Raw genomic sequence first — 15,406 nt, 5'->3', positions numbered from 1 at the left:
CATCCACCCAGCACCAACTGCTCCAGTCCTGTCACAGGCTTATCCTACCCTATCAGAGGCTGGACCACCTGTGAAAGCAGCCATGTTATATACCAGCTTTGTTGCAACCACTGCACAGTGTTTTACATTGGTATGACAACCAACCAGCTGTCAACTAGAATGAATGGCCACCACCAAACTGTTGCTAAAAACACGGTGGACCACCCAGTGGCACAATATGCAGCAGAGGACAACATGTGAGATTTCAATGGCTGCTTCACAACTTGTGCCATCTGGATCCTCCCCCCCCCCCCCCCCCCCACCAGCTTTTTTGAGCTGTGCAGAATAGAGCTATTCTTACAGCACATCCTTCATTCCTGTAACAGTCCAGTCCTAAACATAAGGTATGTTGCTGCACTCCCCCCACCCATTAATTTGTGCATGCGTGACTGTGTGTGTGTGTGTGTGTGTGTGTGTGAGTGAGTGACACACACACACACACACACACACACACACACCATCCCCTGCCCCAGTACCCCAACCCAATTTGTGTCCTCACATCAGTTAGTTATGTGCTATCATCTCAAACCATATTCCGTGAAATCAGTGCCCAGCTATCTGCCACCTACCCCTTCTACCTGTGCTCTACCTAGCCCATAGATGGCTCCTCGCTCTCCCATGAGCCACTTCACCTCAACCCCATCCCTGCCTCCCGCCACTCTCCATCCTGCATACCACCCCACCTCAACCCATACCTCCACCTCACCCCAGTACACTCACTGTGGGCCAAGAAAGAGCTAGCAGTCAACTGAGCCCAATGTAGGGAGGCAGGTGTGTGCATGTGACTGAGATTGATTGTGTTTGTGTGCACGTTCTTCCTACAATCTTGAAAAAGGAAATGCATTCCCAAATCAAGTCAAGCTTAGTACCTTTTGTTTGTTTATGTATCGACAATACAGCGCTTCTGTCTTTCAGTGAGTCATCTCCTTTATTCCTAAATCATTCATAATTCTCAACCATTACTTACCTACAGGAATATTCATACGTTCATTAAACTATATAAAAAACAGTAGTGTCATATCTTTAGGAGAAACTCAAAACATTTAGCTTTACATAGAAGTATGAGGGAATGTGCCTCATGTATAAAAGAATAGTTGACCAAGTGTTGGATAGATATACTGAGAAGCCAAAACATTATGACCATCATCTTAACAGTATGTTGGTCCACTTATGGAATACAATGAAGCAGCAGTTCCGCATGGCATGAATCTGCTAAAGTCCTTGGTAGGTTTCTGAAGGTATATGGCACCAGATGTCTATGCATAGGTCATGCAATTCCCAAACATTATGGGCTTGTGAAATTTGGCCACTGAGCTGGTGCCTGATAATGTCCTGGATGTGTTCCATTGAGTTCGATCAGGTGGATTTGAAGGCCAAGACATTAATATAAGTTCATTGTCATGATACTCAAACCACTATAGCATGACCCTGACATTGTGACATGGACAGTTATCCTGCCAGAAGATGATATTACTTATCAAGAGACATCAAGCATGAAGTGATGATCCACAATAATGCTCACATAGTACACAACTGTCATGGTGCCTTCACTTGCTATCACATATCCCATCCAAGCCTAGATGAATGTCCCCCCTGGCATAATACTGCCCACACAAAACTGCGTCCTTACCGTAGTGCATGTTTTGAGCAGTTGTTCATTCTCATGACAGTGTATCCAGACACAACCGTCAATTCAGTGCAACAAGCAATATGATTCATAGAACAGAATGGCATGTTTCCATTGATTGATGGTCCAATCTTGATGATCCTATGCCTACTGCAATCATAATTGACCGTATTGTAGGCCCATGGGGACAGGTGGGAGTTGCTGCTGCAGAGCTCTATGTTCAACAATGTGCCCTGGATGGTGCTGTCCAAAATGCTTGTGACTGCACCACCATTGTATTCTGTCCAGCACCTTCTCACTTAATCATGGTTTCACCATCCTTCAACCTCTTTCCATAGGTGCTTATGAGAGTTGCATGTGAACAGATGACCAGCTTCACCCTTTCTAAGATGCTCATTCCCAGGAACCAGGCCATAAGAATCTGCTCTTTGTCAAAGTCATTTATATCAGTGGATTTCCCCATCTACAGCTCATGTTGTCACTATCATGATTCTTACTTCACCTCTACTCCACTTACATACTGTCCTTATTGTATCATATGTTTGCAGTGTCACCAGGCAGCATTCAGTCTCACGTTGGTCAATGGTCATAATATTTTGGCTCATCAGTGTATGTACGTAGTAGGACTGTTCATAATTGGAGGGACCATCCATGGTATACTGTAAAGGAACATCAAAAGAAAGAGGAACTACAGCATAATATCTGTAAAGCAAAGCATAGGGCTGTAGATATGGAGTTACTGAATGAAAACTTCAGAATCAAAAGGGTAAAGCAGGATGACCACTGTAGCATAATCTTATAGGATAGTCTCCCACAAACCCCAAAGCAACTCTAGTCATATGTAAAATCTGACAGTAGCACAAAAGTTATTGTTCAGACACTTACGGATAATACAGTAAGTAAAATTGAGGATAGTGGTGTAAAAGCAGAAGTGATAAACACCATTTTTATATTTTGCTTTACAAAATAACATACAGGAATGCTGTCTCTGGTTAATTGTCACACACTTCAAAGATTAGTGATGTACATCTTAGTTTCAGTGAGACTAAGGAGAAATCAATAAAATTAAATAAGGCACCAAAACCCACTGATTGATGTGATATTCTGTACAGTATTTGCAGTTGAGTTAGCTCCCATTTCAATAAAAATAATCATTGCTCCCTTGAATAAAAAACTGTGCCCAGTGGTTAGAATTAAGCATATGTCACCCTCATATATGACTAGGGTAACAAAAGTGATCCACACAGGTTGATATCCACCTGTTGTAGAATCTTAGAACATATTCTGAGCTTAAACATTGTGAAGTATTTCAAACAGAATGTTCTCCATGCTAACCAACATGGATTCGAAAAACATTGGTCATGTGAACCCCAACTCATGTTTTTTTCATATGACTTCCTGAAAGCTATGTATCCTTTGTTTCATTTACACTACTGTGACAGCAGATCAATAATCCTCATATACTTCATTTTTACAAACAATAGTCATCTGCATAAATCATTACACTGTGTTAAGACAGTAATATTTTATACTGTTAATGTATATAAAACACAGGAGTGGTCCTAGTATGGAATCTTAATGTATGATATTATTGATGTTAGTGATTTCAAATCCTTATTCACATCTGAGTTTTAACACTTGCTAACTGTTGTCACACTCTCAGGTATAATATTTTAACTCGTGGATAGTACATCTAACACCAAAATTCACACTTTATCTAATGATATTTTACACTGAAACAATCAAAAATATTTCAGAATAATTACATGTTCCTTGTTCTCCATACCACTTATCACTTCTTCAAGGAAGTGTGCAGATACGCTGATAAACTGGGACTAAAAAGAGGTCATTTTTATTTTTGAAAAAAAGTAAATTTTATTGTTTCAGATTTATCATTTTGTTGTACATTATGTTCCCTTTTCTGGGAGAAGGTAGACTGGCCTAAATTTTTTCATTTTCTGTCATCTTTCCTAAAACATGGAGTTAATGGAGCTATTTTTTGTCTTTGTAAAAAGGTACCTGTTTTGAATATACTACTATCTGCTGCAGACAGATGTTCACAAACACTTTTTACACTCATTTTGAAGAGGTAACATTACTGACCAGTTTGCCTACTATGATGTCTTCTCTGTGATCCAGTTAATCATCAAATTGATAGTGGTAAGGATTTAGACTAACTGAGGTGACACTTCAGAAATTTAAATTGCAGTCAAAGTAATGTATTTCACAATCATCACATATGGTCAGCTTACAGTTCATATTGTTTACTGCATTTTGCATAATCATGTCAGTAACCTACATAGACTCTACAGAATCTGATCTATTTATATGAGTGGCAATTAATAATGTTTCACCACTATTCTCAATTTGAAAATATAACTGGTAGTGGAGAGGCACTCTGACTTAACCTGGCTGTGTCTGGCAGTGACTTGACTGTATATGTAACACAGACTGACTTCAGTGGTGGTTCAGTGCCCAGACACAAAGGAATTAGAGACATTAGCTGCCAGTGGTAATTGATTCATATCAGTGGGACAAGATGAAAATTTTTGCCAGACCAGGATTCGAATCCGGATCTCCTGCTTACTAGGCAGATGTACTGACCACTACACCATCTGGGCACAACCATCCAGACTACCCTAGCACTCCTCCTGTCAGACCCAAATTCTCAACTTACACTTCACATTACTGATGTAGTGCCCTTGCTCATTAGCCTAATTATTCACGGTATCTTGCCAATTCCCCTAAGAGTTTGAGCTTGGTGTGTATCTGCAGTGAAGGGATCATTGGCCGACATCACTTTAATTATATAGTGTGGTGTCTGTTCTTTGAGACATGGCTGAAAGAACAGACACAGTTTTGATCCTGGTTTACTGCTTTTGCCACTGTCCATGATGTCTATTAAAAGACTTGTGTAGAAAATCTTAACAATTTACTAACAAAATGTTAAAATATGAATCACTTACATATTTAATAAAAACATAAGAGACCTGAATTGTAGCCAACACTTACACACATATAAAAATGATGCTATTTTGTTTGACTATTGGCTATGTATTCTTTAAATGGCATTTCTATTGTTTTCTGTTTTTATGGGTGGATTTTTAGACATCCACATTTCTCCTGCATTTTCTGATAAAGCCCACCAAGATCGTTCTAGAAATAATGTCTTATATTGGAAATATTTAATAAATCCTAGTGATAATATACATTATTATTAACAGAAAAATTAGGGCTAAAATAGTAAAATGGAATTTTTGGATGTGAAACTTGAGCTTCTCCTTGTATATAAAATGTTCAGACAACTTATGGGAATGCCACTTGGTTACGTCTTCAACAACCACCGATATTTTGACAGGTGAACACCATGCAATTTTCAAGGCACAGTCCCCAGTTGCATTCCCATAAATTATTTGAAAATTTTTGAATGATTTACATTCTACAATTTGAGCACCCCTCTGTTGTTTATGATAACATTTCTGAATAGTAATATTCCCTAAACCACAAAATTTTGAAAGAAGATGAAAGTGTTCCGTACGTGGAACCAGTACATGGCTTTTATATTATGTACATTAATCATGAATTAATGGGATCAGAATTTTAGGTGCATGTGGTTCTACTGAATCAAAATGTTGAATATTTTCTTAAGTAAAAGTTTTTGTATGGAATATTTATATCATTGTATTCAGTCAAATGCAAGGTACATATGGGATGGTCAAAACATTACCATGTGTAATACGGTGTAGGAAACCCATTGGCATTCAAAACAGCTTACAGTCATCTCAGAATGGATAAATAAAGGTCATGTATGGTTTTCACGGAAATTTTATACCATTATTTCTCCAAAAATAGTGGCAAATTCTGGTAACTATGCTGGAGGTGTTATAGCAGTCACACACTCTACTCTCCAGAGTATGCCACAAAGCCTCATTAATACTGAGATCTTGTGACTGTTGTGGCCAGGGGAAATGTGGCAATTCATCTTCATGCTCACAAAACCTGTCCTGGGTGATGTGAGCTGTGTGAACAGGCGCCATGTCATCTTGGAATCCAGCCTGATCAGCCTAAATGGTCACCTAATCCTTGGCAGTAATGTAACATTGCAGAGTAACCATCAGGTCCATGAAATAGCATCATATGGCTGCCCAAATCATCACTGAACCCCCACCATATTTCATTCTTGGGACATAAACTTGGCCGGAAGTTGTAAACAGTGTGAAACAAGACCCGTCCATCCAAATGACTTTCTTCCATTGCCCAATAGATCATGGCTTTGGAGCCATGTTTTCTTGTTATATGTATTTGCATCACTGATGAGTGGTTTTGGAATTCCAGCTCGCCCTGCAATTCTCTGCTTTTGGAGTGCCCTTTGTGTTGTTGGGGTGCTGACAGTGTTTGCAGGTGTGACATTCAGTTCTGCAGCGACTTTTGGAGCCGTCATACTGTTAGTTTTCTTCACAATCCTTTTCAGTGACTGTCATGATCACTCAACGCACACTTTCATCTCCATTGTGACTTAGTGGATGATGTATTTTCACTTTCCCTTTTTGTGATGCTGATAATGATGATGATGATGATGTTTGGTTTGTGGGGTGTTCAACTGCACAGTAATCAGCACCCGTACAAAGTCCCAATTTTTATACAGTCTATTTTCTTTTCACAATCCAATCTTCTCACTCTCACAAGTGGTGATGGTGGTGGTGGTGGTGGTGGTGGTGGTGGTGATAATGATGATGATATGATGAGGACAACAAAAACACCCAGTCCCCGAGCAAAGAAAATCCTCAACCTGGCTGGGAATTGAACCCGGGACCCTGTGATACAGAGGTAGCAACACTAGCCCCTAGACCACAAGCTGCAGACTTCCTTGTTTGTGATACAAATGTTCAGTACGGTGCCTCTCAAAACAAAAAACACATTGCCTCCCTTGGTTATGGAAGCATCCATCGTACAAGAACCATCAACTTGCCCACATTGGAATTCAATTAGCTCCAACATAACGCACACACTACTACACAGAACACTTTTCTGACCATAACTGACACTTGCAATGTATTGAAGACATTGCACAGCTGCCGTTCATGATCAAACAGAACAGTGTGACCTGCAGGCTTGGCTACCGTCTGTATTTATGTTCAACCACGTATTTCTCGCCATGTTTCCATATTTTTCTCCAAACCCTGTACTTTAGACAATAAGGATCAGAAAAAACACTTTTAAAAGAATTTTAAGAATTCATGTACAAAATTTTGCATATTTATTAGATAAGAAAAACCAATTAAAAAATAGTATAGTATATTAGAGTAATTGGAACTATTCCATACTGCTTCATTACAAAGTGGGACAATTTTATTAACTAATGAGTGTACTCTGTCTGTTGTCAGTGATGGACAAGTCTGTAGAGCGCTCCACACTCATGGTTCAGAAAAAAAAACATAACACATTGAACAACTAGACATAGGATGTTCATATTCAGAGGGCATGTACATTAGTATGTTCTGCAGAAATGATTAGCATTTCAGTCACCTCGGTTCAGCATGTGCCCTGTTGCTAGTAGGTACAGGTTCTGCCATGGGCCCTGATAACTTGTTCCAGGTGTGATAGCATTGATGCATATAAAGCACGAATGGTGTCTTGTGGTATAGCCATCCATGCTGCATTCACCTGGTTCCAAAGTTCATCTGTGGTGATTGGCATTGGGTCACAGTGCTGCGTTTCAACATGTTCTGTACATTTTTGATTGGCAACAAGTCTGGTGATCTGGCGAGCCAGGGCAAAAGGCTGACAGCATGTGACACCGAGAAGGCATCTGTTCCTGCAGTAACATGTGGTCATGCATTGTCTTGCTGAAAAATGGCATCTGGTTTGTTGTGGAGAAAGGGTATGCCTAAAGATCGCAGGGTGTGATTCACGCACATCACGCTGGTCACAGTGCCCTGGACATGCACTAACTGTGATTTGTGGTTGTACCAAATAGCATCCCACACCACAAGGCCTTGAAAATGAACATGGACAGTCACAACCACAAGAAACTTATTTATTTTATTACATTTTAGACCCTCTTCAGACCTCACACCATGCTGGTAGGTGGCGGCAGTGAACGGAACAGGTGCTACAACTTCATGAATGCTAACGGCTTGAATGTTCTCAAAAATAAGGTCTCAAATTGGCACTGTATATCTTGTGTGAATGCAGTCACTGTGATTCCACTTCACCATATCTGCAGTGAACCAAAATGTAGCCATCAGTTTCAAACAGACAGTATCTGGATTCACCCAAAAACACTGTTTGATGCCATTTGTTTCCCCAGTGATACTGTTCCACACACCGTTGCCATCTAGCGTGTTTCTGTACATTCGTCAAAGGTAGATGGAGAACTGGATGACACACACGTAACCCATGCCGTAATAAATGGTGATGGACTATCATCCTTGATAGTGTATGATGTGTTCCACTGTTGTGGCAGAGCTGAGGAGGACGCAGCTGCATCCGGCAATGCCGTTTGGTTGAAGTGGCCTGATGCATATCATCATATTCTGTGGTCTTCTGTGAACCATTCTGCACACACTCATTACACTGCCAAAACACTTCCCCACAAAATCGGAAATTTCCCTGATGGATGCATCACATACTCTCATGCCAGTAATGCAACCTCTTTCACACTTAATGATCTGGTGATAAGGTTTGTGCATATGTCTGCAAGGCATCCTGCACATCTGCTTAAGTCACACTGATCCATTACCTTTAGTTAACAGTGACAATGAGAGCCACAGGCACATTTTACCAGTATGTGGTGTAGCACCACAATATAAATGTTGACCTGGAACCTGCGAGCTGACATGGTTAAAATGCTAATCATTTCAGCATCATATACAAATGTATATGTCCTGTGAATATGAACATGCTATCTCTGCTCATTCAAGGTGTTCTGTTCTTTCTGAAGATGAGAGAGAGAGAGAGAGAGAGAGAGAGAGAGAGAGAGAGAGAGCAATTGCTGAAGGCCACTAAGCTTGAAATGTGTATTTCCTATTTACATGTTACACACAAATAATTGCACTTTGAAATGTAAAGTCATTAATTACCCAGCTACTTTTATTTATCTTTTATGTAACATTAACATTTATTGCCTATGGGTACCTAGTATTGAAAGGGTAATTAGAATCAGTGGCAAAACTGTCAGGTGGTAACATTTATTACTAAAATATGATGTGGATTATGATGTACACTCAAAAAATTTTTTGTTCTTTTGCTTACATTTTGTTTATTATGGAAGGTGTCCCATGGATGAAACTGTAGCTTCAGTGTGTCATGACTAGAGAGAGCTAGATCTTAAGACAGAAATTATCTAATCCACACAACAGACTTAATATGATTCCTTTGTTATCATCTATGTTTTACTGAGGATGTTTATTGCTTCTTTAGTTTATACCATCCCATACCAATGCATTTACTGGTTCTGTTCACCAGGATTCTGACTGTAATGGCGTCTATTATTAATTAATTGGTGATTTCTTCCCTCATTTTTTGAAATACCAGTCCTGGAAAAGGTAACATGATCTTTGTTAAATGTTTCAGGGAAAATGAATTTACAAAAGCTTTCACGTCCCGTCCACGTATACCTCGGACACCGTCAACAGGGAAACCTTCTTAAACAGAATTACTTTCCATGCTAAAGAAGGGCTGTTATCAGATCAGGAATTTGCAAATGTAACTGTTTTTATCTGATTAGTTTCTGAAACATTTCTGTGCATTTTAAAAGTTTACCACTGAAATTTTGAAATTCAGGAATGTAATGTATCTTTTATATTGATGTGGGAAAAATTGTAAGGCTTTATGTACATTTATGTTATTAGCTATTTCGTGTTACTAAATCCAAATCTGAGTGCCTTATATGGAATGCAGTTTGTACCATTATGTATGAAGTAAACATAATTTTTAAAGGTTTTTATCATTTAGAGGTTATATGATGTATCTGTTGCATTTAGGTGCAACTATAATTTCTTAGAGTTAAAACTTATTCATCCAAAACTCTCATTTGGGAACTGCACATAGAATGGTTCTGTGTTCTGCAGCAGAGTGGGCTGCCACCCAGTAGTTCAGTCCCACTCACTTTGTTGGCCAACTCAGGTACAGGAGTGTTTTATTTGGTGCAGCCAGTTGCCAGCCCTTGGCCCCCCACACCGGGCAGACTGCATTGCAAACAGTGGGAAGAAAGTACAAAATATATGGACAGGGCACACTACCACAAGAGCACATGGTACACACGCCACACTATTTCTTCGGTATGTGGTTTGCACATCCTACCATCACCTGTTCTCACTTAAATATGAACTTTAAAACAGGATGATACAAGGTTTAAATAAAACTGGCAATATTGCCCCTAAAATTCAGTGAAATCATTTCAAAGACAATTTAGGTAAATCAAATATACACAAAAAATGTGGAATAAATGAAACTTTTGCACATGTACATACAATGGAAAAGAAACATAATGTGCAAAAATAACTTCATCATGCTTTTTCACTCATTTGCGTCAGTAATGGAATTACTATGAATAAAAAGAGAAGCATCCACATTTCCCAGGTGTAAAAGTGATGGTTTAGCACTGCAAATGAAACTGGTGGAGCAAAATTTCTTCCAGAAGCTGAGCTCGATCCTTGTATACAAAATATTTTTCTGGCAATCTATGGAAAATATTGAAAATTTTTCCTGTTCTGTTTGCTGTAGGGTGCCCCATTTTCTCCCAGTTTACAGTTTTGCTTTTAATACCTGTCTAACTTATCTGTTGGAGTTGATCCTTCCTGAACATCTAACAGAATTCCTTGGTTTCACTGGTACTGCAGTTTCATGAAATAACTCTCTCCTCATGATTCATACAGCATGACATTTTACCTAACAGTGCCAATACTGTGAATGTTAAACTGCTGTTGAAAACAAAATCAAATGCTTTGTTCTTGAAGATACTTGAACCATTTATTGGCAGCATCTGTAGTTTGTGAGCATTCACTTCTTGTTGTACAACCAGTCACCTCAGGCATAGTTAGACGTCTTAGTCTCTTAGCATTTTCTGCCATGTGCTGTGATGTGGTTGTGGAATGAGTTGTAATTGCCTTTGCGGATACTTTTCTTTACATATTAGCAAGATCCAAAAAACCTTCACCTGCAATAGTTCTGTAGAACCTAAAGCAGCTCTCTCTCTCTCTCTCTCTCTCTCTCTCTCTCTCTCTCTCACACACACACACACACACACACAAACAGCCATACGTATATCAGTAACTATCTTCTGAACAAATTGTAGAAGTAATTCTCAACAACACAAGATGCTTGTTTATTAACCACACACAGATGGTGAGAAATATGCAAAATGCATTTGACCCTTTAAGCATGAGCATTAAGTTCAGAGCACAGTGCACGACAAATACAATTAACCCTTTACCCATTGCCAACCATTCTAGGGTTAAATAATGTCCAAATTGAACTTTTAAGATCTGTATCACTCTCTGTGTTTCTGTACTCACCACTGATTAATTTTTCCCGGTACTTCACATTTTCTTGACATGCTGTCTTACAAACAATGTTTATTTTCTGCACTCTTCTACCATGATAACAAAAGAAAAAAAAAATAGAGAAGTTGGTGATAGTGATAATGTGAACTGCCCTACACACTACACATCACTGATCAACACAGCACTGCCCCTACTCACTGTTCATATATTGCAGTTTGAAATAACCATCACTGCTGCAACCAGCTCATGGTGCACTAGTGATTTTACGGAGTACAGCCTATCATGTGCGATGAGATCATGGGCTTGTTTCATCTGAAACTGTTGTGAACCAGTTTGCAGCACCGGGGAAGTTGCCCTTAGGCTGGGCCTCTGTGCATAACTCTATTCTGCAGCTAGATTGTTTTGATCAATTGCCAATGAATTTGAGTATCTGTCTGTTCACAACACTCCTTAACAGCAATATGTGATGTAGAGAACAGTTTTATGGCCATGTCTAGTCTTAATAAGTGGCACTGGGAAAACTGAAAAACTGATAAATGGAATGCAAGAGTTTAAATTAAGTAGTAATGGTACCTATTGTTAGAACAGTGCTTCTTAATTGAAGTGCAGTGAAGTGGCTATTGATCACTAACGAGGGTAGCACTTTTGAAACTCAGCTTTTTTTTGCCACATAGCATACAAAATCCACTGGCTTTCATAAATGGACACCAGTTTTTCCTAATGACAAGTAAACAGTTGAATTCTATTGTTGTTGTCAATGTTGTTGTTGGTGGTGGTGGTTGTGGTGGTGGCAGTGGTGGTGGTGATAATGATGTGATACTGATTATTTCATTTATTGTTATTGGACATTTAGTCCAGAAGGAAGAATTCTTATGTCTCATATTTTATCAAACACTAAGTAAATCTGTTTACTATGAAAATTATTAGTATTTATGCTTTTCAGTGTAAGGAAACCTTTTGCATATCATCATTTGGTCATTGAGCATAATTTTTTGGCAATACTTTTTTTTACTGTGAAGAGTTTTTTTCATTACTTCCAAGAGTAACAGGCCTGATTGTGATCAGACTTAAAATTAGAACTTTCTAACAGAGCTCAAACTTTTCCCTAACACTGAGTAAATTTTAGAGATAAATTTCTTTTGAGGCCCAAGTGCATGTCAGTAGGCCTGCCACGTACAAGGCCAGTCTCAGTACACAGGATGATGAATAAAATGAATTTTGTTTCACCTGTGAAACACAGACTTATACTAGAATGAAAAGGTGCAGAATATGAAGAATGTGTTACTATTCTGGCATACATTTACATTCATGGATGTCTTGTTATTTACTTGCAACAGCAATGTCTTTTGGCTTCCATTAAACATGTGCTTATTCAGTCAGTCATTGCAATTTCACAAGTTGCCTGTCACCTAAATTAACAAACTCTTGGAACACTGACTTATGACCCACAGATTCCATTTCTCCCAGTTTTTTCAGTGAAATTTCAAGTGTACATCTGTGTTACCTTTGCAAGTAGAAATGTTCAAGATCCTTTTACAATAGAAATCTAAATACCAGATCGTTCTGCTTCAAGAAACACAAATGAAGGCTACTTCTTTGCAAAGAGAATGTCACACACATTTACTGTGAATGCACCACTGTGTGTTGGAATCTCTCTGTAAAACAAATCATGTGGTTGAATGCCCATTGTCTTCATCATGCTGCCAGTTACTCATATTGTACAACAAGGTATCTGTTGTTTCCTTACATAGATCTAGAATAGATAATTTTTATTTGGGTGCGGCAGGCCAAAACTATGTTTGTGGGACCAAACTTTCATCTCTGCAAACAAAATCAACTTACTGACTATACAGTTTCAGGTTTAGTTAGCAACAGAAGACCATATACAATGAGTGTCAAACTTTGCATTCATTATGCATTATATACATGACTTTTATAATGTCAGACAGTAGTCATTAAAACCTGATTAGGAATGTACACAGCATAGTCTATTCAGTGAATAGCCACACATACCTTAATCTTATAGTGGTCACCTAGTCAGATATTTATTATAAATTCTGCTATTCAAAACTAATTGTGTGTACAAGTCAGTCTAATTTTGCTTAACACGATACCTTCCACTATACTCAAAGTAACTATTTATTCATCAGAATCACTTGTCAAACAATATTTTGTACCCCAAGTTTCATATGATGGTGGGGCACATTCATTGTTCCATACTTGTAAGAGTGCTTCAACCATAGAACATTGCCATCCCTTCACCTGAGTATGCACAAAAGTTATACTGCAAAATGCTTCCCACTCTTCTTACTTCTACAGAAATATATTCTGATTCTGACTGTTTCACAACCACAGCAAAATCAGTAGGAAGGCTTTCAGCCCTTGGATGCAGGCCAATCTCCAGCCTCTTTATGCAGAAGAAACCAGTAGTTCTGTGTGGTATTGCTATAAGTATTATTTAATTAGCCTGCCCTACAACAGTAATGGAATCATCATTATTTGAAAATTGTGTTTAACTGATGATGCAATATGAGCTGTAATCTTGTATAATGTTGTAATACAAAACTGTAATTCAATAAACTGTAAACAAGTTTATTCCTGTTTCTTGTTCGTATTATTGTAAGCACCAAATAAGATGTTTACTGCTCTTTGGAAGTGAGTATCCTCTCCTATGCTGCTCATAATTTTAATGTCATAGAAATTAAAATTCAGAGATCTCTGATAAGTGAAGTTAAATATTTCTTGTACTATGTCTAGTTTATGTTTTAACGTAAAATTCATATGTTGAAGCATTTTTCTTTGTACTGCAGACTTAATCTAAGAAGTGTAGTTTTTAATCCAGATACTTTTGTTTGTTTTCAAATAAAGCTTTATGTACAAAAACTTTGTGTGTAAGATAGTCAATTGTGACCCATAATGCCACAGTTTTTGTGTGATGTATTTTTATTTTTGATTTGACTAATATTCTACCATGGTATTTATTGGACACTTTGTCCTATAGAACTTACAGAACATTATAAAACAAAAAATTAAACAGAAGTAATCTCAAGGAAGATGTCCACATGAAGATAGGATGTAACACATGGCACTTCTGTGTTGGTTGCCATCAATTGAAGAAAATCACAAAAATTATGTCTATCAGTTCTCCTGAATGAATGATACATTAGACTGACTAGAGCCAAACTGTTCTTAAAATATGGCTGGCTAATACTAGATAGAGGTGGTGATACTTAATCATCTTTTCATTGCCTTTATGGTATAGAGGCCACTATGAATTCTAGGTTATCCCTTTTGGTCTACAGAACTCTGCAATCACCTTTGAATGCATGATTGAAAATTTCAACAGCACTTGAAATTGACTACATGTCTCAGTTACATTGATGGCAACATTTCCACTTTTGAAAACATTTGAAAGGCATCTAAGCTTTGTCAAAACTGTACTGAAGTGTGTTGTGGGTGCAAGCATTTGCCTAAATTTTGGAAAGTGTCTCTATCTTGCTCAAGAATTAAAAATATTGGGACACTTTTTAATCGAGAACGAGTGCATGTAAGTTGAAAAATAATAAATGTCATAGCAAATTTACTTACTCAGCACATTCATGTAATAATAATTCTTCTCAAAATGTGCTTTTAATGAAGACACAGAATAAAGTATTTCAGTTCCATTGTCCACCATAAGAACCGATGCAAGGTAACACTAAATTATCTTGTAATGGAGTGCAAGAAAGAAGACACTGATACTTACTCAGCCATGGCACTGTTTAATGAAATGGAGGTGCACTTTGACACACTAAATTATGGGATAGTTGCAGTTTGGGGACAAAATGCAGAAGCTCTTTGAAAGATGATTATACAGAATGCTTTTAAAAAAGTTTTTCATGTTCTTATAGCATCCATCTTCACAGCCAAGTGGTCAGCAAGCCTGACTTTCATGTGGAGGGCCCTGGTTCAGCTGCCAATGCTGTCAGGGATTTTTCCTTGATGAGAGGACTGGAACAGGGTGCACTTAGCATTGTGATGACAATTGAGGAGCTACCTGAATGAGAAGTAGTGGCTCCAAGGTTTCAAAAGTCAGCAACAATTGGGAGAGCGGTGTGCTGACCCCATGTTGCTGCATACCACATACGCATGATGACACATGGTAGCCCATGGCTATCATGTGGTTTATAGGGCCTGATTGCAGAGTTTAATTTGATTTAATGTTCTTATAGGAGACAGTACTCACCAAAACAGG

At 38.3% G+C, this 15,406-nt stretch overlaps 1 protein-coding gene across 1 annotated transcript in view; it reads left to right on the top strand.

Annotated features, from left to right (window-relative positions):
* LOC126183298 (lisH domain-containing protein ARMC9-like) overlaps nucleotides 1–14,034 on the top strand; it is a 242,578-nt gene extending 228,544 nt beyond the window's left edge. The window contains exon 17 of the mRNA XM_049925137.1: nucleotides 9,242–14,034. Within this exon, the coding sequence (XP_049781094.1) occupies nucleotides 9,242–9,317 (76 nt within the window). The 3' untranslated portion in view covers nucleotides 9,318–14,034. The remainder of the gene's footprint in view (nucleotides 1–9,241) is intronic.
* Nucleotides 14,035–15,406: the final 1,372 nt, after the last annotated feature.

The sequence above is a fragment of the Schistocerca cancellata genome, chromosome 4 (assembly GCF_023864275.1).
Source record: "Schistocerca cancellata isolate TAMUIC-IGC-003103 chromosome 4, iqSchCanc2.1, whole genome shotgun sequence".
Classification (NCBI taxonomy): Eukaryota; Metazoa; Arthropoda; class Insecta; order Orthoptera; family Acrididae; genus Schistocerca; species Schistocerca cancellata.
The sequence above is the reverse complement of the archived record's forward strand: the minus strand, read 5'-3'. Positions and strand labels throughout refer to the sequence as shown.